This window comes from Haemorhous mexicanus, chromosome 1 (assembly GCF_027477595.1).
Source record: "Haemorhous mexicanus isolate bHaeMex1 chromosome 1, bHaeMex1.pri, whole genome shotgun sequence".
Classification (NCBI taxonomy): domain Eukaryota; kingdom Metazoa; phylum Chordata; class Aves; order Passeriformes; family Fringillidae; genus Haemorhous; species Haemorhous mexicanus.
Genome location: NC_082341.1, coordinates 99,188,002 through 99,209,911, shown reverse-complemented (window position 1 = coordinate 99,209,911; position 21,910 = coordinate 99,188,002). Strand labels below are relative to the sequence as shown.

General features: G+C 36.7%; 1 protein-coding gene across 7 annotated transcripts in view; it reads left to right on the top strand.

The window, feature by feature from the left end:
• Positions 1–21,615, top strand: part of ZNF236 (zinc finger protein 236) — a 76,459-nt gene extending 54,844 nt beyond the window's left edge. For 4 of the 7 annotated variants that reach the window (XM_059857101.1, XM_059857092.1, XM_059857110.1 and 1 more), the window contains 11 exons: positions 1,165–1,530; positions 3,455–3,600; positions 4,821–5,064; positions 5,786–5,965; positions 6,473–6,625; positions 7,254–7,444; positions 9,117–9,248; positions 10,494–10,691; positions 16,281–16,410; positions 19,277–19,453; positions 19,890–21,615. In XM_059857101.1, coding sequence (XP_059713084.1) covers positions 1,165–1,530; positions 3,455–3,600; positions 4,821–5,064; positions 5,786–5,965; positions 6,473–6,625; positions 7,254–7,444; positions 9,117–9,248; positions 10,494–10,691; positions 16,281–16,410; positions 19,277–19,453; positions 19,890–20,017 — 2,045 coding nt within the window. In that variant the 3' untranslated portion in view covers positions 20,018–21,615. Of the gene's footprint in view, positions 1–1,164; positions 1,531–3,454; positions 3,601–4,820; positions 5,065–5,785; positions 5,966–6,472; positions 6,626–7,253; positions 7,445–9,116; positions 9,249–10,493; positions 10,692–10,800; positions 14,125–15,242; positions 15,330–16,280; positions 16,412–19,276; positions 19,454–19,889 lie in introns of those variants that run through there. The other 3 variants (XM_059857082.1, XM_059857124.1, XM_059857118.1) reach the window with 3 other exon arrangements.
• The last annotated feature ends 295 nt before the right edge of the window (positions 21,616–21,910 follow it).

Below are 21,910 nucleotides of genomic sequence, written 5' to 3'. Positions count from 1 at the left end.
ATGGGTGGGGATTTTTATTTAGTGGGAAAAGACTGCTGGATGGCTTCCTTTGTGGCACTGTGAATGTGGTAGATGACTTTGCTGCAGCCCAGATTCCCTTTGTTTCACTGGTTCATGTTATTGGCCTCTTCTCCATTTTTTGAAACAGAACATTGTCAGAGGTTTACTTAGTTTTGTTTAACAGGAGGTGACAACAGTGCGCCAGGGTTTTGTAATCTGAAGTGGGTTGAATTGTAGTTCAGGAAATTGGTGAGAGATTCTTCTGTGTAAATGGAAACTAGAACTCAATAGCAGGACTTACAGGCACATATTGCTCTTGTGATTTCTTTACCAAATACATTGGTTTTTTCCCTTGTTTAGCTAGGAAGCAATTTTGTGCTGGAAGGCCTGGAAATTTCAGGAGTTATAGTGGGTTTTCAGCTGCAGTGGCATGTTTCTGCCAGATAGTTACATTATGCTTTTTGTGAATTGTATAGCTGTGCGTATGGTTCAAGGAATAAACTCTGTAGCTTGCTTTTATTTGTAGTACATTAAAAATTCCATTTAAGACCAAGGATATTTTTCAGATTTTATGCACTCTGAAAGGAGAGACAAAGAGGTCTGTATATGTATAGACCAGATTTCTGTACTTCTGGGTTACTTTGTGGGGTTGATATGTTGTTTTAGAATGTTATCTCACTTAATTTTAATAATTTCTTACTTGTAATCCATTAATACTGGTTAGTTACGGCAGCATTGAAACAGAAGAATAAAGCCGCTGGAATTAAAAAGGAAATGAGTGGCTAATTAAGTAGGAGCCAAATGCTGAAGAGGTCAAGATGAAACTTTTAATTCTCCAGTTTATGGTCTGTGTAGTTGAAACAACTGGATTAGTCAGGAAGATGAGATGAGGAGGATGACAGAGGCATGAAGGTGACCAAATAAGATTCTGCATGAAAGCTTTAAAAGCATATGGAGTTTTAGTAAAAGGAAAAAGTTAATACACTCTTCACTGAGAACCTTAATTCATCTGAAAAGCAGCCAATGATAAAGTCCAATTATTTTTAATTTATTTTGTTCAAATTAGTTTAGAATCTATTATGGGGTTTGTTAAATGGATGATTTAGTCCTCTCAGTCTTTTAGGAGTTTAATCACGTATATTTCTGGTTTTGAAACTTTTCTAGGCCAGAAGCTCTTCTGTTGTCATGTGTGCAGTAATTCTTTCTCTACAAAGGGCAGTCTAAAAGTCCACATGCGCCTGCATACGGGAGCAAAGCCCTTCAAATGCCCACACTGTGATTTGCGGTTTCGTACTTCAGGGCGCAGAAAAACCCACATACAGTGTCATTATAAACCGGATACAAAGAAAGTTAGGAAGCCTGTTGCCCGGACTTCAACTGAGGGATTGCAACCAGTCAGTCTTCTTAATTCATCCTCAACAGACCCTAATGTTTTCATCATGAATAACTCTGTTTTGACGAGTCAGTTTGATCAAAATTTACTTCAACAAGGACTTGTGGGCCAGGCTATCCTGCCTGCTTCAGTGTCAGGTAAAAATGGATGGGGGGGTGGTGGTGTGGTGATCAAGTTATGAAATTTGCTTTCTATTAGAGTCTGGAAAGTTTTGCCAAACAGGTAAGAGTTTTACTGAATTAATGGTTTGATGCACAGTGGTGACAGGAATAGAAATTTACTTATTTAAGAATGAAATAAAAATATATGCAGTTTACCTAGAAGTCTCTTCAGTTCTCCTGTGGTATTGCACTGCAGAATGGAAGAAATTGCAGATAACAAATAGCTGGAATACTTGTATTCTTTGTGGTAATACTTTCTTGGTTTTATTTAAAAAGAAAAGTAAAACAGTTACTCTGTTTGTCTACACTACTTATTTATGTGAATAATGAAGAATGTCTTAAGCGCACATCCTCTGCGGTACATGTGTAGTTATTTCTCCAAAATAAAAAACCACACCCACGCCAAAAGAAAACCAACCTAAAGACCCCCAGCCTCAACACAAAGCAAGAAAACTCTTCAACAATACAAAAAAACTAGTAGTGTAGGTATGTATGTTAGATAATTGAGTGCCTAAGATATGATGTCTCACCAATTGACAGTGACTACAGCTGCATTAGCACATTAAATATGCCACAGGCCATTCTTTGACCAGCTGGCACAGAATACCCAACATGCTTCATGTTGCAAGAAAGTGACCTTTTCAGAATGATCCTTGCTAATTTCTAAATTTTTTTCAGGTATTTTTTGTGTAGGTGCTCACTGACCCAATGTTTGTGTAAGTGCTCAGGTAAACTTGAGACAGGGACGATTTTAAAAGCAGAATAGTGTTAAGGTGTCTGGAGACATTCCTTGGTAGTCTTAGATATACTACTTAAATTCTGGGTCTTGGACTGTCTGTCATTTCTGAAAGTGAGACTTTGATTTTATGTGCTTTTGCATTTTTTTCAGTTCATGTCTATGATTTAGTAGGTATGCCCACAAATTCAGAGTATTATATCAGTCTCATATTTAACTGTAGCCATTCCAGCTTATCTGATTTGATCTCAGCTGTTGTCCAAAATGAACAAATTGTTGATGTTCAGAAGATACTGATGTTATTTGACATGTACAGTGAATGATAAACTTGTGATGAGAAATCATTTACTTGGGTTTTTGAACATATTAAGGTGGAGTGTTTAGCTTGTTCAGATGTCCTAAAAAGAGACCTTCTTAAATTGAGGCTAGTTATGTGGGTTTGGCCAGAGCAGGTATTCTTTGGGTGCATTGTAAACCAGATTTATTATAGTAAAGAATTCTCAAGAGGGAAGGATAGATGTTTTTGAAGCACCAAAGGAAACTGGTTGATCACACTCAGGGTGTTTGGAGGAAAAGGTATGTCAAACACAAGATGACTTTTTCCATATATGCTCTCAAGACCTTTTGTAGAGATGGCTTCTTCAACTTTTGAGATTAGAACCTCTTCAAAGTCTAAAGACTTTTGGATTTCAATTGCTAATGCACCTTTATTTTCATCTGTTTTAGTGCAGAGGGTGAACTTTGACAGTTTGATACTGAACCATGTGTGTGCTGTGCAAAATGTGGCGGTAACTTTCATGTGTATGTTCAGAGTCAGAATGTAAATACCCTGTGTGTGTGCTGCTTTGTTTAGGTGCAGCACACTCTCCAAGGAAATCTAAACCACATTTTTCCAGATTTCTAATGCTACTCTGGAGGGATTCTTGTTTTGTAAGCCACTGGTTAGTGCCTAAATAGCAATCCTTAAATCACATGGAATTTATGAAGCTTTAAAACAAGCAAATTACTTTATAATCAAGTTATACACTTCAAATTATCTTTCTTGTCATAAATAAATGTGTATGTAACTTTAATTTTGATTTAATTTATAAAAATAAGTATGCTGAAAGAGGTAGTCAGTAATAGTAAATAAAAACATTATAATATAACTGTTTTCTTTGGTAGCTGGAGGTGACTTAACTGTGTCCTTGACAGATGGTAGCTTGGCCACTCTTGAAGGAATACAGTTACAACTTGCTGCTAATCTGGTTGGACAAAATGTTCAGATTTCTGGAATAGATGCCACTGGTATTAACAACATAACGTTACAGGTAAGTTGCTCACTGCTCCTTGCTTTTAATTCTGTATAGTCGCCTGGAGGGCCTAAGAAAGTTTAAGGACCATACATCATTCTGGAACAGTTCTTGACTTGAGTGAGCTAGTAGCATACTGTATCACTTGTACAATGTTAGAAGACTTAAAAAATAGCTGCACAGTGGGGTATGTTTCTGGTTTGGTTTCTTTAATTTTCATTATTTTCAGGATTTTTTACCTCTCAGGGATTTTGACAGACTGCTTTAAAATACGTATTTTTTTTCTTTTAATTGCATTTTGTCTTTAAACTTCAAAAGTAGCTCCCACCCGACCCCCAAAAGGCACCCACCCACCCCCCAAAACAAACCCAAATTATTGCACAGTGTTATTTTCTAAGCATAAGGCACTGTGTTACTTCGCAAGCTTTTAATGGTTGAATTCACAATTTAAATTCCCACTGAACTTATAAAAAGATTGACAGAAAGGGGTGAGATTATTGCATTAAAAAGTTCTTGAGATGTGTGAAACAATGATTTTCTTGAAGGTGGTTGTGTTTGATCAGTTGCACAGAATTATTGTTGTTGGAGGAGCCCTCTGACGGTCACCAGGTACAACCCCAAGGTCAGGGAAGGGACGTCTGCAGAGCTGCATTGAGTTGCTCATAGTCCCTCTGTTCAAGGAGTTTTTAGCATAAAATGGGGACATTTTCATTTTGTTTTTCTCTACTGCTAAATATCTCTGAAGAGGAAAATGTCTTATCTTTAAGTATAGAGAACAATTGTTGGCTTGTGAAATGAGACCTTAATGACCCTTAGGAGCTGAAAAATTAAATAATTTCTGGTATCAATCTTCTCTCTGCTCCATGCCTTTTCACTTTCAAAGACTTGGAGACTGTGATAAGCGTTACATGCACTAATAGGACAGTACAGAATACCAGCCGTGTGTTTACCTGGGGCTAGGCATGCTGATATGTAACTGATCATGGTTTCCCAAACATTTTGCTGAAGGAAGAGAGGGAAAGTGAATCTGAATAGACTGGTTGCATAGTCACTTTAGAGACTGGCTAGATACAGACACATAAAAACTAAATTTAAATTTTAATTTGTTAATTATAAATTTTCAGTATTGTATATACTCTCTATGCAGTAAATATGTATTCTGGACTTAGGTTAAGAATATTCATTTAACCCAGTTTATTTGTTAACTTCAGACTGATTGCTGAAAACTTGTTTTTCAGATCGATCCAAGTATCCTGCAGCAGACATTACAGCAGAGTAATTTACTTACTCAGCAGCTGACTGGAGATCCCACCATGGCTCCACAGAATCCCTCCCTCCAGGCAACAGAAAATGCAGTGCCGGCTAACGTGGTTATTCAGCCCATATCAGGCTTGTCTTTGCAGCCCACAGTAACATCATCTGCTAACATGACAATAGGGTCCCTGTCTGAGCAGGAGTCTGTGCTGACAACTAGCGCTAATGGTAAGCGTGTCAGTAGTTTTATCGTGTGTTCAATTTCTTAATTTTACTCAGGGTATTACTCACAGTGAGAAAATGTCAACCCGCCCCGCCCCGCCCCCCCCCCCCCCCCCCCACCAAACATCTCATTTAAATAAAATAAACTTGCAGTTCTTGCTTCAGCATCTTCAGCAAATTTTACAGCTTTGTGTTACCCTTACTTTATACGATTTTTTTCAGAAGGTGAATTAGAGAGTAGGTTTAGATTAGCTATTAGGAAGAAATTCTTTACTGTGAAGGTAGTGAGGCACTGGAACAGGTTGCCCGTAGAAGCTGTGGATGCCCCATCCCTGGAAATGTTCAAGCCTAGGATGAATGGGGTTTTGAGCAGCTTGGTGTAGTGGAAGTCATCCCTGCCCATGACAGAGGAGTTGAAACGATGTAATTTTTAGGGTCCCTTCCAACCCAGGCCATTCCATGATTCTATATAATGAAAATACTTACGAACTTCCATAGTTTTGAGCAAAAGACAAAAATCTTCATTCTGAAAATCTTAACTGTAGAAGAATAAATTGGATGTGAAAAAAGTTTTTACTTTCTACTGCAAGTTCTAGCATCTCCCTTTGGCTGCATCAATTATAGTATCTCAGAAAATAATGTATAAATTGCTCTAAAAAGTTATGTCAGAAATTCCACCAAAGGATATTAATGGAATTTTTTGTTTTGTTCTATCACTTTAATTTAGGTGCACAAGACATTACTCAAGTCATGACATCACAGGGTATGGTGTCATCTACAAATGGACAACATGAGATAATGTTGACCATAAATAATTCCAGTTTGAGTCAAGTTCTAGCTCATGCTTCAGGTTCTACTACTGCAACGTCATCAGGAAGTCCTCAAGAAATCACTCTTACAATATCTGGTTTGTGTTTTTAAAAATCTTTAATGATACCAGATCTCTATTTTATAAAGTACCTATACAGTAGCATACAAGGATTTTCACAGTCCACAGTTTTCCCATGGCATATTTTCCTTATATTCATCGGTTTTAAAAGATACTCCCCAAATCCGCATTTGAAACCCAAACACATTTGCCTTGAGAACACATTAGATTGGTTCACTGTTTTATTCATAGCCTCAGTTAACAGCTGGATTTTTATAGATTGATCAGGTTGGTGCTTTGAATCTAGAGAAGTAAGATCCATATTTATCTAAATATTACTAATCTGTGCATGTCAGTATCTGGATTTGCATAATCACATCTGTATTAAAAACTTGCCAAACCGCTGCATAAAAATCTGCATGTGTAGAAATTAATTATGTGTTTTGGCTGTATTTTCTACTTTTATTATTTTATGATCTATTGCAAGATAAGTAGCAGAATAATGCTGAGATGATTCCAATTACAGTAGGACTTATTTCTATTCAGGCCAAGATCTTATTCAGCATAATTCTGGAAGCACTGATCTGAACACTGGCTTAAGGCTGACAGCACCAGCCATCAGCAGTCAGACTACAGGTGCTACATTAACTATAAGCAATGACCAGCTTCTTTCTCAGGGCCCTTCACTGAATGCTCCAGGTATGCATACCATGTTTTTTCTAATTGAAAATAGTACTTTATTTAAAAAGTAAATACTAGAATTAAATGGAATAATCTTGCATGTCATGATTCAGGAACTTTGAGTGTTTGGTGTGTTTTCTCATAAGCTTTAAATTGTTATGTCACTTTAAATGAACTTTATTCCACACAATAGGAAAAAAATAAAAACAAGAGAACATGTCTTAAATTAGTACTTGGAGGCAGTTACAGGAGTATTGAAGAATTATATCTATAAACTACAGGGCGACAAAATCTGGTGCCTTCGCTGCAGAAGTGATAAAATACCGAATTTGCTCTATTACTCAAATTTTGAGATTTTAAATATGTTTATGAATTTCTACCTATATATGTTTGTATATACACATGACCACCTGTGAGTGCAATACTGTGCTCATGAAGCTACACTTAAATGTAATTTCTCTGATTTTATCATCTGACTGACAACTTAAGGTTCTTGGTTAGCAGTTTAACTGATTTTCTTGATTCCACAGTAGGAAAACCTAGCAATGGGAAACAGAAATTACTAAGTTCACTTAAAATAAATTTGTAGTTTAGTGTTTATGTATGTAACAGATTTCTTTTTTTTACCATTTTGCGTATGTTCCAGAACTTAATACGACAGGGGGAACAAACCTTCCTCCAGCAACACCCATATCTCAGTCCGCAGTTTCTGCGCAGAATTTGGTAATGTCTTCATCGGGAGTTGGAGGAGATGGTAGTGTCACTTTGACTCTTGCTGACACTCAGGGAATGTTGTCAGGTGGTCTTGATGCAGTTACACTTAATATCACTTCGCAGGTAAGATGCTTTTCTGAACTGACACATAAATTTATGTTTCTGTATTACAGAACATAATTTCTTTTGCTTAAAAAATAATTTTGTCCTGTAAATACATAATATTTGATAATTTAGTTAATTTTCCTTCTCTCTGCCAACCGTGTGAGTTTGGCATCTAGAGACGTGAACTGTTGGAACAGAAGTGCCAATAGATTTTGCAAGGCTGTTGGTTTTTTTAAATTAACAGATAGATTCTACTGTTTCAAACATGGTTTGAGATCAGTTTTTGGTGTTAGACTATATACTTCATTACCTCTATTCAGTAATAGAGCTTAGTACTCCTAATATATTATTTCATTTGGTAAATTTTTCTTTTCCTATTCGTGAATGGAAGAGTTGAACAGCAGTTGTGACAGTTCTTTTCACAGCAGGTAACAGGACAGAATTTAATTAGCTATCTTTAATAACAGGTGGCATTATAAGAAATTTTATAAAAATGGTGCTGTATGGACTGTCATCTCTCCAGTAACCTTACTATTAGTTTCATTATAGCTTATAACTTAAGAATTTATAATTTAAGAATTTTTTTTATAAATAAAATTTATAACTTAAGAATTTTGTGGTGTCATCAAGAGCCAAAGATACATTTGGCAAATAGAATCTACAGAGTGGGGAGATGAAAAGTAATATTAAAAGACTACAAAGTGAAAAGGTTGTGTGGCTGACATTTCAATGTAGATTTTACATCTGAAAATTTGGGCTGTTTCTTCTATTTTCTTGGCTTAACTAGGTTGAGATTTATTTTTATTTACTTTTTGACCCGAGTTAGTGTGTAAATGTATACAAATTAAATACTATTTTTCTTGCGTGTGCTGTGATTAAAATTGGTGAAGCCAAGTTATATGCTTTCCTCTGCAGTTTTGCTCTAGGAAAGGGAAGGAAAGATTTCTTAAATAATTCTTATGATATGTTTGTGATTTCTGGTATCACAGAGTAACAAAGCAGAACATAGTTTCATTTCAGGCTTTGTAATAATTCAGTGATAACATTTGGCAGTGTTGCTGTTTATGAATAAGATCCCATGCCTCCTGTTAAGACAAGCATAAATAAAATTGAAACACTGAAGAATAATAATAGCTGTGCAAACACAGTTTATGTTGCAAGAAATCATGGTGAATAGATAGTATGTAAAAGAACTGTGTTTCCTGGGGAAATTGAAGTAATTAAAAGTTGTGTAGAAATAGAAGTAGTAAGTTATTAGTAATCATATATCCTAAGTAGTGATTTTGTATTCATGATTTCATGGGGTTTGGGAGCATGCTGAATCAGGAGGTTCAAATAGAGATACTGCGGGAAGGCCATGCAGGAGAGCAGAATACAGGAGTTAAAGAAAGGCAATGGAAGGCTAAAACATTGAGCATTTCATGCAAGGCTGGTAAAAATTAATCAGAACTGAATCTAGTCTTACAAACTTCCAGCTGTTGTTACCCTTAAATGCTTAGATATAAATGTAAAGGAGAAAAGGAAGAAAAACAGTTGCATTTGCTCAGATAGGGTTCTGAAATGTTTCTTTCTAAAGGAAAAAGAAAAGTACTGTTTAGGTGTGAAAACTTACATTACTCCAGTCAGCTGTTTAAATGCAGCTTTTTAAATATAGTTACTCTTGTGGTTTTTGTGCTCCCCTTTCTGACAGGGTCAGCAGTTCCCTGCTATACTCACAGATTCCAGTCTTGCTAGCCAAAGTGCATCAGGATCACAGCAAGTAATACTGGTGAGCCATACACCCCATTCAGCACCTGCAAACTCTGATGAAATTACATATCAGGTAGATACTATACATGTCTGTATCTTTTGTAGTAAAGGACTTTTATTTAATCAAAATACTGTAACAATGTCTTTTTATCTTGAATCATGAAGCCTGATGTCATTCCCAAACAAGAGTTTTGAGAAGAGGTTCTCTGTACTTCCTAGTCACGCAGATACTGTTTTAAGTTTTGAATTAAAACCCACTTTCATATATATATATATATATATATATATATATGCAGACAAGAAAGAAGTGTAATTAATAATGTGTTTCTTTCTACAAATCACATAATCATGTGTTCACAGACTGCTCCAAAAATTTCCAAGTAAGCTGGTATTTAGAAAATAAAAATAGATTAATTTTGGAGCTGTGGGGAAAAAATAGCACCAATTGGTACACATTTTCCATTCTCTTTCTGTATCCAAGTTGTTTCGGTGATGGTGCAACATAAAGTCTTTGCAACGTCTCATGCCTTTGAATCACAATAGAAACTCTTACATAAGTAATACAGTTTTGGTATTAGAAAAAGTAGTTCAGACTTCTTTTCTTGAAGGCAGAATGAATGCTTTCAACCAGCCTGGTAGGGCAAGCTTTAAATTAGGAGAAATGAGAGAGGCAGATTGTGACTTGATTTGTTGCTTTCTTTGTTACTGTACTTAGGATTCCTCTGTAGAATTTGGTATTAAAAACAATTTGGTATTAAATTATATGAAGAAAGTCATTTTTCCAGGCAGTTCTCACTAATTAAAACAATTATGCAGCGCACCACCATCCAATTCTACCAATTTTTCATTGTGTTTCAGTACTTCTGGATGGTAGATCTTTGCTTCCTTATAAAAATAGAATCCTCAATAAAGAAGTTAAACAAATAGAAAATATTCTTCTCCTTTACAGAATTAGAGATAACTTCTTTCCTGTCCAGAATGCTTTTGGCTTTGAATTTTATTTGGTGGCAGATTGAGGATCATCTGCGTTGTTTGGGAGCATAAAACTGACTGTAGAAAAATATGGATCCACACACACATATTCTATTTATGATGTGTTAAGTCAATTTGATCATAGTTATTAATGTTATTTTCTTAAAATACATGTGTCATTCTTTAGAGCAATGAAATAGAAGTTCATATTTACATATAACTGACTTCTTTTGTGTCTTCTTTTGTAAGTTGCTTAAATTTGTCATGTTGAGGTAGATTTTGAAAAATAAACCAATTCGGATGTGCTTATGAAATTACCTGATAGTGTATTTGTAAATTGTTACAGGTGACAGAAGTTTCCCCTAATGTGACTAAAAGCAGTCAAGCAGAAAAAGAAACTCGTGGGCACCAGTGTTTTGAGTGTAGCCAAACCTTTTATTCTGTCACCATGCTGACACACCACTGCAAAGAGGTTCATGGCAAGGAGCGAATACACATTTGCCAGATCTGCAATAAGGCCTTTAAGAGGGCAACACATCTCAAGGTATTTGGTAATAACAGTTGATAGTTCTCTAAACTCCTTTTGTTTTGAACTTTCTGTGATATTAACAAAAGGTACCTATTAGCCCTTTGTCTTTGCTTTCCCTTTACAGTGTGAGAGGTGTGCATCTGAGAGAGGGAGTCTAAGTGATAATGTATGCGCAGATAGAGAACTCTCTTCTGGAGCATGGAGAGGATTTTAATGCATATGTTGACTACAGAATGAAAAATGTTAATGCCTTTCATGCAAGTAGTAGTGTCAGGAAAAGATTTCACTTACTTTATTTGCATATGAATATCATCAATGCTAATCCTGATTTCCAGATAATCTTTTGCTATCTCAGGAAGTTACGGCTTTACAGTCTTACCATTTCATTTGTAGATGCTCTGTCATGTAAGTACAAGTGATAGAGGGAGCATTTATTTTAAAATGTCTTTATATTATTGCTGTTGTCTAGTGATATTTTCTCTGTTTTCTCCAGATTATGAGCAACCTAATACTTCCAAGTCTTTTAAAAAAAATTAGTGGTGTGTCTAAGTTCTTAATTGTATTATAGAATGTTCTTGTTAGGAATATTGGGCTGTACTAGACAAGTGCTTTGTTCAGGCCAGTATCTTACCTCTGAGAGATACTTAAATGAAGTAGTTTGAAAAGTTTTAAGAAAGGAGTAAATATATAAGTTGCCCAGAATCTTGCCAGCTTCCCAGAATTTATAGCAAGAAATTTTTGGACCCAAAGGCAATGTATTTATATTCATTTATATTTATTAGCTTTTAGGAGACCTCTTCAATAGATTTAATTTCACTTTGATATAATATTTTAATGAAATATACTCTCTTTGTGAAGTTCACCCTCTTGGAGTGATCAAGTCTGTCAACTAGAGTATTGGAAACAATCATAAAATGTATTGTTGTGAAACTCTTAACCTCTGAGTTAAAAGAAATTTTCCAGGAAAAAAATCCAAAGAAGTCTTGATACTTGTTTTTCTTAAGTAATGATAACAAACTCGTAAAATCAGTCTCTCTTCAGTTTGTTTTCTTAAAACTGGGCCCAGGTTAAAGATATGGCAAGATAAAAACTTACCCTAGTATGTCCCTTGGATTATTATCCATAACTGATTTTTCAGGAAGGCAACGATTGAAATTGCAATAAGAAGTTCAGGGGCAGTCATAAGAGACTTCAGGGCATTGGGACAACCTGTTAAGGGATCAGAAGCACAAGTAAATCTTCCCCTTTATCCTTCCAGTTGCAGGGAGTGGTGTAGGAAGAGCTGGCAGATCAGCAGACTGGCATCACCAGCAGAATTTAGGGGTTTTTGACCATGGATTGGTCTACACAACAGCAGACCTGCTGCTGATGGGCTATGGTTTGTGTCAAAGGGGGAAAAAGATCTTTGTTGAGGAGTTAGCAGGTCTTGTTGAGAGAGATCATCTAAACTAGATTTGCAGGGAGGAAGCGATAAAACCAGACTTGCTGGAGATAAGCTTGAGGGCAGCACACCAGTGTATGAGGGTTCATGTGCCAGCGAGGCCCTTCAAGCTCCACCCCAATGTGCTGAGTACACTGGAGCACATTTGAAATGTCCCAGTGTTGGTGTGCGCAGCACCGTTGCCATCTCAGTGGGGGTGGAGGAAATGGTCATTGACCTGCTACACCACTTTGACATGCACAGGTTGTCTGTAGCACTAGATGAGTCCACCCAAGGGTACCAAGGGGCCTGTCAGAAGAGCTTGCCAAACCACTTTTATGATGAGCAGTACTGGCTAACCAGGGAGGTCCCAGTTGACTGGATCTTAGCACCTGTGATGCCCATCTACAAGGGCTGGAAATTTGATCTGGGAAACTACAGGTCTTTCTGCCTGATCTCAGTGCCAGGAAAGGTTATGGAGCAGCTCATCCTGTGTGCCACCATGTGGCACATGCAGGACAGCCAGGAGATCAGGCACAATCAGTATGGGTTTATGAAAAGCAGGTCCTGTTTGAGTAACCTGGTTTCCTGTGACAAAGTGACTTGCTCATTGGAGGAGGGAAAGGCTGTGAGTGTTGTCTACCTGGACTTGAGCAAAGCCTTTGACACTGTCTCCCACAGCATTCTTCTGGAGAAACTCACCTCCATGACTTGGATGGGTTCACTGTTTGCTGGGAAAAAATTGGCTATACATCCAGGCTCAGAGTGATGGTGAATGCAATTACATCCCGCTGATGGCTGGTCACAGGTGGTGTTCTCCAGGGCTCAGTACTGGGGCTAGTTCTATTTCATATCTTTATCAATGATCTGGACAAGAGGATTGAGTGCACTCTCAGTCATTTTGCAGACAACACTGAACTGGCCAGGAGTGTTGATCTGCTGGAGGGCAGGATGGCTCTGCAGAGGGATCTGGACAGGCTGGATTAATGGGTTGGGGCCATTTTGTGAGGTTCAACAAGGCCAAGTGTTGGGTCCTGCTCTTGGGTCATGAAAAACCCCAGGCAGCACTACAGGCTGGGGGCAGAGTGGCTGGAAAGCTGCTGGTGGAAAAGGACCTGGGAGTGCTGATTGACAGTGGCTGAACAAGAGCCAGTGTGTGCCCAGGTAGCCAAGGAGGCCAGTGGCTTCCTGGCCTGGGTGGGGAATAGTGTGGCCAGCAGGAGCAGGGCAGTGAGTCTCCCTCTTTACTTTGTGCTGGCAAGGCTGCACCTCAAATCCAGTTCAGTTTTGAGCTTTCAGTTCAACAAGGACAGTGAGGTTCTGGAGTGTGTCCAGAGAAAGGCAGCAGAGCTGGTGAAAGGTGTGGAGCACAACTCTTGGGAGGAGCAGCTGAGGGAAGCTGGGGTTTTTTAGGTTGGAGAAAAGGAGCCCGGGGCTCACTTAACACTCTCGGCAACTTCCTGAAAGAAGGTTTTGGCCGGGTGGGGGTTGCCCTTTACTGGTTAATGAGCAATAGGACAAGAGATAATCACCTCAGTTATGTTAGGAGAGTTTTAGATTGTATATTAGGGAAAATTTCTTCATTGAAAGGTTTGTCAGGCACTGGCACAGCCTGTAAAGGGAAGTTGTTGAGTCACCAACTCTGAAGATACTTAGAAGATGTGTAGATGTGGCAACTATGGACAGTGTCTTAGCAGGCATAGTTTAGTGGTAGACTTGTCAGTGCTGGTTAATGGTTGGCTTTGATCTTAAATGTCTTAAAGGACAGTTTCATTTACCACTGGACCATCAGGTACTAAAACCAATTCCACCCCTCATCAGACTCTTTTCTTTATCAAGGTGTTAATAGCAGCTTCAGCTGTGAGCAGCCTTTAACAGCAAATTCAAAGATAAATGTTGGGGTTTGGCTTAGGATTTTGGGAAGAGTTCAGCGTTCTGTTACTCATAGTCTTCATTTTATACTGATGAAATTCTGGAGATCGCCAAAAACACTAAGGTCACTACCAAACTTCAGGCTTTTCAGAAAAATACAGTAAGCGGTAAGGGTATCAGTGTTTAGATCCCAGTACTTAACTGTAGGTGTTTTTTCCAAAGATGTCAGTACCAGCATTTTCATAATTATACACAAGAAAATGCTCTTTAGAGATCACACCTCCACCACCCACCCCACCCCCAGTGTTAAGGCTTTTCATTCTAGTGACTCAGTTCCCCTTCTGATGTGGGTTACTGTCCTGTTTTACAGCTTCAGAGACGAGTACCCTAAGACATGCACAGTGACTAAACTGTCCAGTTTCCTATAGCTATGTTGTGGAAGTATCTGGAACTTGACTGTTGATAGTAAATAAGGCACAGACATGATTCCAAGATGAAAGGAAAAAGACCTTATCATCTTATTAAAACAATGGAATGAAAAAAACTTTTTATTGCCACACTTTGAGAGGTGGTTACAATTAATTTTTCAGGAGTCATGGGGTATAAGAGTGGCATACTAATGCAGGAGCCATTTCAAAGAAGGTTTCCTGGTCTTATTTTTTAATTAGATAATGCTTGTTTGCTACCCCAAGATAATTGCTCTCTGAAGAATATAAGAATTCCACAAATAAAACATAACATGAACCATCAGTGAAATACTAACTGTGTCGATAAAGAGATGATTGCACTTCATGAATGTTGCATTTCCATGAACTATTTTCAAAAGAATATTTATTTTACAGGAAAAGTATGAGAGGTGCACAGATCAGTGGAACAGAATTGCATCACAAACTGTTTCTTCAGAGAAAGTTGGCAGAAAGTTTTACAGGGCTATCTGGATATGTTGTTTGCATTCAAGTAGAAGATGGGGTGGGAGTTGTTGGGATTTGGAGGTTTGGGTTTTTGTTTGGGTTTTATGGTGAAAGAAAGAAACAACTGGTTTCAGCTAATTTTTTTGAAGTAGGTTATAGTATGCTTCCACCATTCCATTTCAATGCTTGAGGGGGTTATGAACAAGATAAAACCTAAAGATTTTGTTTATTTCCACCTAAGCAGGGGTTTTAAGTTACCTAATTTTTCTCAGAAGACCTTATATTATTTCCCTATAATACTCTATTATTATAAGTACTGTGATAATAATATTCATCCATGTAACTGTCTCGCTGATTTTCCAGTGTAAACAAACTCTGCAGACACAGTTTGCTTCAGTTCGTGGAGTGAGGAATAGGACTTCATAGACTTCAAGAAGGCTTATTGTTTAGGTATAGTAAAGACTAATTAATAGTTTAGTCTGTAATAAAATAGAATAGAAAAGAATACACACATTTTAGAAAGTGGACAAGTATTTGCAGTACTGTTTCACAGACAGTTCTTGATTAGAATTTTTTAGTTATATGTATTTTTATTTCTTTTCTTTTGTAATTCAAATTTTAACTTGGTATTAATAAACAAATGAAAAATAAAAAAAAAATAGATAACATAAATACTCTTCTAAGTTTGAAAAGCATCTGGGCCTAGCATCAGTGTATTAAAAACACTGAAATTAGAACTGTTATTGATGCTTCTTCATGAAGATGAAACATCCTGCTATCTTACCATTAACCTTAGTGATTTAATTTTCTGGTTTTTTTTTTCAATTAAGAGTCCATTGTGAAGTGGTTCTGTTTGCATCTTCCCATTGTGCAGCTGTGTGTGTGTATTTTGTTATAGTTGCCTCTTTGAGGCCTGTGCAGTTTGACAGTGTTGCCAATTCAGGTGCTGAGGAATGCCCACATATCAGACAAGGAGGGAGATGGATGCTGTAGAGGAGAGGGGGGAAAAAAATCCTACGGTGGTTTACAATTCATAGTTGTCAAAATACCTCTGTAGACGAACAGAGCATTTAAAGAACTCTGGTTTGGTTTTCTGTATTTTATTTTGCTTCAGATAATTAGTAAAGGGACTAATGTATACCAAAAAAAAAAAAAAAGACATACAGTTATTTATGGAGTTTTTCAGAAGTGTGAAGACTGATGGTTAGAGAGTGTTGATATACAAAAATAATCTCTCATTTAAAAGAAAAAAAACAGTGCAGGCTTCCATTTTCTTCCAGCTTGTCTGCTGATGACTAAGATCCTCTGCTTTTGTCTTCAAGGTGTGAATATATTTTTATGTTAAGCATTGAAGTCTTTTTAAAGGGTCTGAAACTTTTTTTTTTTCCTATGCTGGCTTAGGAACACATGCAAACCCATCAGGGTGGACCGTCACTGAGTTCCCAGAAGCCTAGAGTGTTTAAGTGTGATACTTGTGAAAAAGCTTTCGCTAAGCCAAGTCAGCTGGAGAGACACAGTCGCATCCACACAGGTGACACCAGAAATTGTTTTTATCTTGGGAGGTTTTCTTAGCAATGCCTGCCTGTTATGTTTGCAGCCCTTGCTTATGCTTTCAGCCAACTGCATTTAAATATCAACTTAAACTTAAAAAATCGAAGTAAATGTCTTTCTTTAAATGTATGGAAATTAAAAGGAGGAACAGCAAACTTGAAAACTCATGTGCTTCACTAAGCTGATCTGTATTTTGTGACTGGCAGTACTGCAGGGATAGTGTGAGTGCATGAGCTTGTGTCTAAAGGTTTGTCAGCCTCTGAAAGAGATTAATAAAATCATATTTTAAAGTATTGTTTGAAGTGGTTTAAAAACACTGATTATGATCATCGTCAATCATATAAAAGAATGTGCAAATGAGGGGTGTGCTCAGTGATGTTAAACAAGGAATAGGTTTGACTGCTGATATTGACTGCTGTATGCAGTGCTTCATTGTCACTGAGCTACATGCACAGGTCATCTATTTCTAATGCCAATGCTTTTAATTTGTTGTGCTGTTTTCCATGTATTCCACTTATATTGTTTGCCTTCAACAGTTAATCTATAAAAAGTCTATACTGACTTCTCCTAGGGAGCACTCATTTTCTGTGATGTAAATGGAGTGCTTTTCAGGTTGCAGCTTCTGCCCTACTATAAGTTGAAGACTGCATGGGATGATAGCCCAGCTGCCCTCCCTGTCACCTTCTGTGCCTGACAAAGGTTCTTCAGAACATGAGTTCTAAATACAGCAGTCAGTTCTCTGAAACAAGTTCTTTCTTTTCCCTACCGCTGCTACCAATAAATGGCTGTCACGGCTGCTAAATGTAAACAGGACAGGGGAAAGTTATCTCTGTTGTTGCTAAGCTGGAGGAGACCAATGGGTTTGGCTGGATGTGCTGTAGAATAAGAAGATTCCCTCAAAAGGGTAACTCTCTCTTAGAATGAGTCAGTAAGTTTTCTCTTTCCCCTGCATCAAGCTACTTTGTGGTTACTGCATTAGAAAGAACATTCTGATTCTACTGTGGGTAGGGAAAGAGAAACAGGAGTTAAAATCCCAGGAGATTTAAATACCCTCAGTAATTTGCTTTTTGCAAAACTGACTTAAATAACACAGACTCTTGGAAAAGTTATTGTCTCCTAATTTAAGGGTTCCACAGAATATGCAGGAAGCAGGAAAGATGACCAGTTGTCATTTTCTGTGCTTAGTTTAATTTCATGCTGCTGCCCCATTGTAATAGGCAGAGCAGTTCAGGGAGCCTGAGAACACAGCAGAGTCCCTTTATTGATCTGTTTCTCATAAATCTTCACCATCATAGGAAGAGTTCTTTCTGTTTAGGAATGACTTGTAATTCACTCAGGAAATTCTTAAATCCTTAGATATTTTTGGGTTTCTTGTACTAGGAGGCTCATGTGCTAGACTGCAACAGATGTTGCTAAATTCATATTTATTTTTGTGTTTCAATAATGTCAGGCAACAGTAGGTCAATCTATATGATTGTAATTCTTTCAGAAGAGAATGTTCTTCTGGAAATCACTTGAGACCAAAAGAGTGAGAATGTGCAGCACAGAAATGTTTAGATGGATGCATTTACATAAACTATGCTAGGAAAGGTTAATCTAAACCTAAACTGACTTATTTCCATAAAGGTATTGTCCTTGTCTGTGAGAAAGTGTTTGTGATTTCTATCTTGACTAAACATTTTTAACCATTTCTAATGGGTAATATCTACTGAATCAATGACCAGAAGGAAAACACATTATTTCTCTGAAGAGCTCTAGATATCTTGTTATTTAGGATTTATCAGTGAAGCGTGGTTTGCTGAAATGTTGAAATCAGAGGGAAGCATTTGCTTCCAGTTCTACTGTAAACTGTGTAGTAATCCATTACACCAAAAAGGCTGCTCGCCTTCTCTGAATTTAAAAAGTGGAATCAAAAGAATTTCAGTAAGCCTGGATTTCTCTTCAAACTAAAGAAAAAGTTGTTAACAAAAATAGAAGGAAAATATCTGTGCTTTAAAGGACCTTCTGTTGATTGTCTGACAAGTTGGATTTGGCATGCAGGTGGGAACACTAACATAATGGAGAGATATATTTGTCCTGTAAAAAAGAATTTGGAAAAATGTTTTTACTCCTTCTTGTGCTTCATTTTGCTAACTAATAGCGAGGAATATCTTAGAAAGTGCTTTTAGAAGTCCTTAATGACATACAGTGTGTTTATGTCAGAGGTTATGGTGTTGAGTGTTAGTGTTGAAGCAAAAGTCTGGTCTTGCAAAGTAGGTATTTTTAAATTTTAAAATATTTTTAAGTTAATATGTTCTTGTGTTTATAGCTAGAAATCAGTAGTTCTGGCAGAATTGGAGCAATAAGCCTCTTTTGGCGAGATATGGGAATCACTAGTTGGCATAGGAAGCCACAAGTTCTGTGTAGAATTACCTGGACACTTTTTTTGTTAACATATTTGACTCTTTGACTTTTCAGTTTCTTAAAGGCATCAGCTTTGTTAATTCTAGTACATTACTTTATCTGCATTACTCTTCATGATGCAAAAAGGTGATGGTTTCTTTGAGTACAGAAAAGTCAAATTGGTAAATTGATTTTTTTTTGTACTTCTGTTAAATAACTCACCTAGGTTATAAATTGGATAGGAAGGATAATATCAGTGATTTAGTACTTATGTAACTATTCTGACATTTAGTTTGAGATTTTTGCTGACAATGTGGAGCTATAGCTCTGTTTGGAGAAAGTCCCAAGGAAAATGATGATGTCTATTTCATTTCTAGATCATCTTGATAATTTTTACAGAATTTCAAACTGTATTTCAATGTTAAAAGGAAAAATTATGAAGTATGTTTTTCTTTCTTATAAAGGGGAACGGCCATTTCAGTGTACACTGTGTGAAAAGGCATTTAACCAGAAGAGTGCTCTTAAAGTCCACATGAAAAGGCACACAGGAGAGAGACCTTATAAATGTGACTACTGTGCTATGGGATTTACACAGAAAAGCAATATGAAACTGCATATGAAACGGGCTCACGGTTACACTGGTATGTAGCATGGTGGTAGTACTGCTGAGGGCAGGACTCCATATGTTTTGTTAGGAAAGCACAGAGCACTTCCTTAAAGTTATTGAGGAATCAAGCACTGATAGCCGAAGACCACAGTTGATGAGGTAATAGTTGTGCATGCAACCCAAAAATCAGGTTGAAACAGCAATTCGTTGCTTTTTAGGATTCTTTGTTTTTGATGTGAAGCTCCGTGTACAGAAATACAGAGTTGAAAAATTATTCCAGGAAAGCAATATATTGTATTAGATTTGTAAAAAAAAAATTTCCAAGACCATCTAATGAATTTACAGTATCTGAAGTAATTGTATAATACTGTTCCCATCATGGTTCCTTTATTCCCGAGTGCTATATTTGCCTTTTTCTTACACCATATATCAAATCATTCTCAAGTGCCTTTTCTCTTGTACCTTGGTAGGTCCTGTACAAGAGCCTGCAAGTCACCAAGAACAAGAAGGGGAAGACATCAGTCGTGCTCTGAATTTAGAAGAAGTGGTACAAGAATCTTCAAATGAATGGCAAAGTATAGGCAATGTTTTTCGATAACACCTTGAAATTTGAAAGTTAAAAATATTTCTGGGACTCGAACTTACAGTTGAAGCTTCAAGCATTGAAGATACTAACAACAGAATAATATATTATAGTTTTTTTAATTATTTACAAAAGATACCTAAAAGAAGAATTCTTTTTTTTAAGCTTGTAAAAGAATATTGGGAAAACTTCATTTAATCTGTGCTAAGTTGTCTGTGAATCAATGAACTCAGGTAATAATGTATACAGTTTCATCTTTGAATTCACAGCCAGTATATCTATTTAAAAATAAACTGGAACTTTATATCAGAATAGAATGATTCCCATTTTTAATGGAGATGAAGAATAACTTCACAGGAAAATCATGAAACTGTCAGTCAACTTTTTTAAAATGTGTTTTAAGAAATAATTGAGATTGGAAACAAAGTGTTGCAGTTGATGATGCATGCAGTATAAAACAGTGGCGTTTTGCCTTTTTTTTTTTTACAAGGCACAGGAAAAGGCTGTATTTCTTTTGAAAGCTTTCTTTTTTAGTGCATTTTGAGAATTTGTTGAAAAAAAATAAAATACTGCGAGCTCATGGCTTTTCTTGAGAGGGAGCATGTTCATTTTCATTCCAACCACAGAGGCAAATAGATTTTAGTTTTTACAGTAAAAGTCTTGAAGTTTTGGACTTGGCAATAATTACTTAATAAGAATCCAAATGAGAAAGGGTTCCACTAAAAACCTCCATTGTTGTTTGCTGTACTGGGTCAGCAGGTACATATCTCAGTATCTGTGGAAAACAGCCATATACTAAATCTGTGAGGTAAACAAGTACGATTTTGTGGTAGCAGTGAGAAAATTAGGTGCGCACTGTCACCTATACTGTACCGTGTTCCCCAGTGCTGTAAACAGTTATCATTTTGAATCTGTAAATTCCTTATTATTTTCTTTGTGGATTTTGGAACTATGTTACGTTTATTTGTTGTTTAAGTCATTGTTTTAGCAAAACTACCTAGCTGACTGAGTATTGCTTTCAAAGGTGCCACTTGTTAAGTATATTCATAGCAGAGAAACACTGGAGTAAAAGCATAGTTGTCTTTTAGACATTCCAAAGACAGAAGCTGTTTTCTTATTTTTGCCTTGTTCTTTTGAATTTTATTTATATGTTACATATATATAGATATATATATGTGTGCTTATATATGTATATATATATATTTAAAGTCTACGAGCCTCTGTGTGGCTGATCAGTATATTTTGTAAATACTAATCCCAGTTGCAAGGAGTTCATCTGTTTGGTTGCCACAAGTACTTCTAGATCAGTGGTGGATATGTTGTACTATAACTCAGACCTGGACTTTAATTTTCCTTCTAAAAGATAATTGTTCGCAGATCCAAAAAGCTCTTTTCTGTAAATATTGTCTATACTCTGTCTGTGATACAAAATAGTTATTTCAGATTGCTGAAGGAAGAGATCGCTGTTGGATTTGATAGGGCATCTCTTAATTCTTTTGTTAACTGTTCAGCATATGTATATAAGTAATATAGTTGGTGACATGAAAATAACACTTTTGTTATGTGGAATATTTAATTGAAAAACATGCTAAATAATATTACTTTTTTCCAAATTCTGTTTCGTGTATTTTTTAAGCATATGATTCTGGATTCTAGGACTGGAAAAACTGTTTACAGAAGTGCATGTTTGAATATTAGATGTGAAGAATAAAGTCCTTCCATCAGTGCCTTCCCTTCCAGGCAGCCTGTGAATGTTTCAGCTGTTAAAGACATTATATTTTACAGTTTTCTGGCCTCATGGCATAGCACGCTGTTTATCTGTAATAACAGAGCAAGATGTGCTGTATTGCGTGTACCATGGTTTTCCCTGTTATTTCAGGGAATACTGTATAAATACACAGAGGGCTT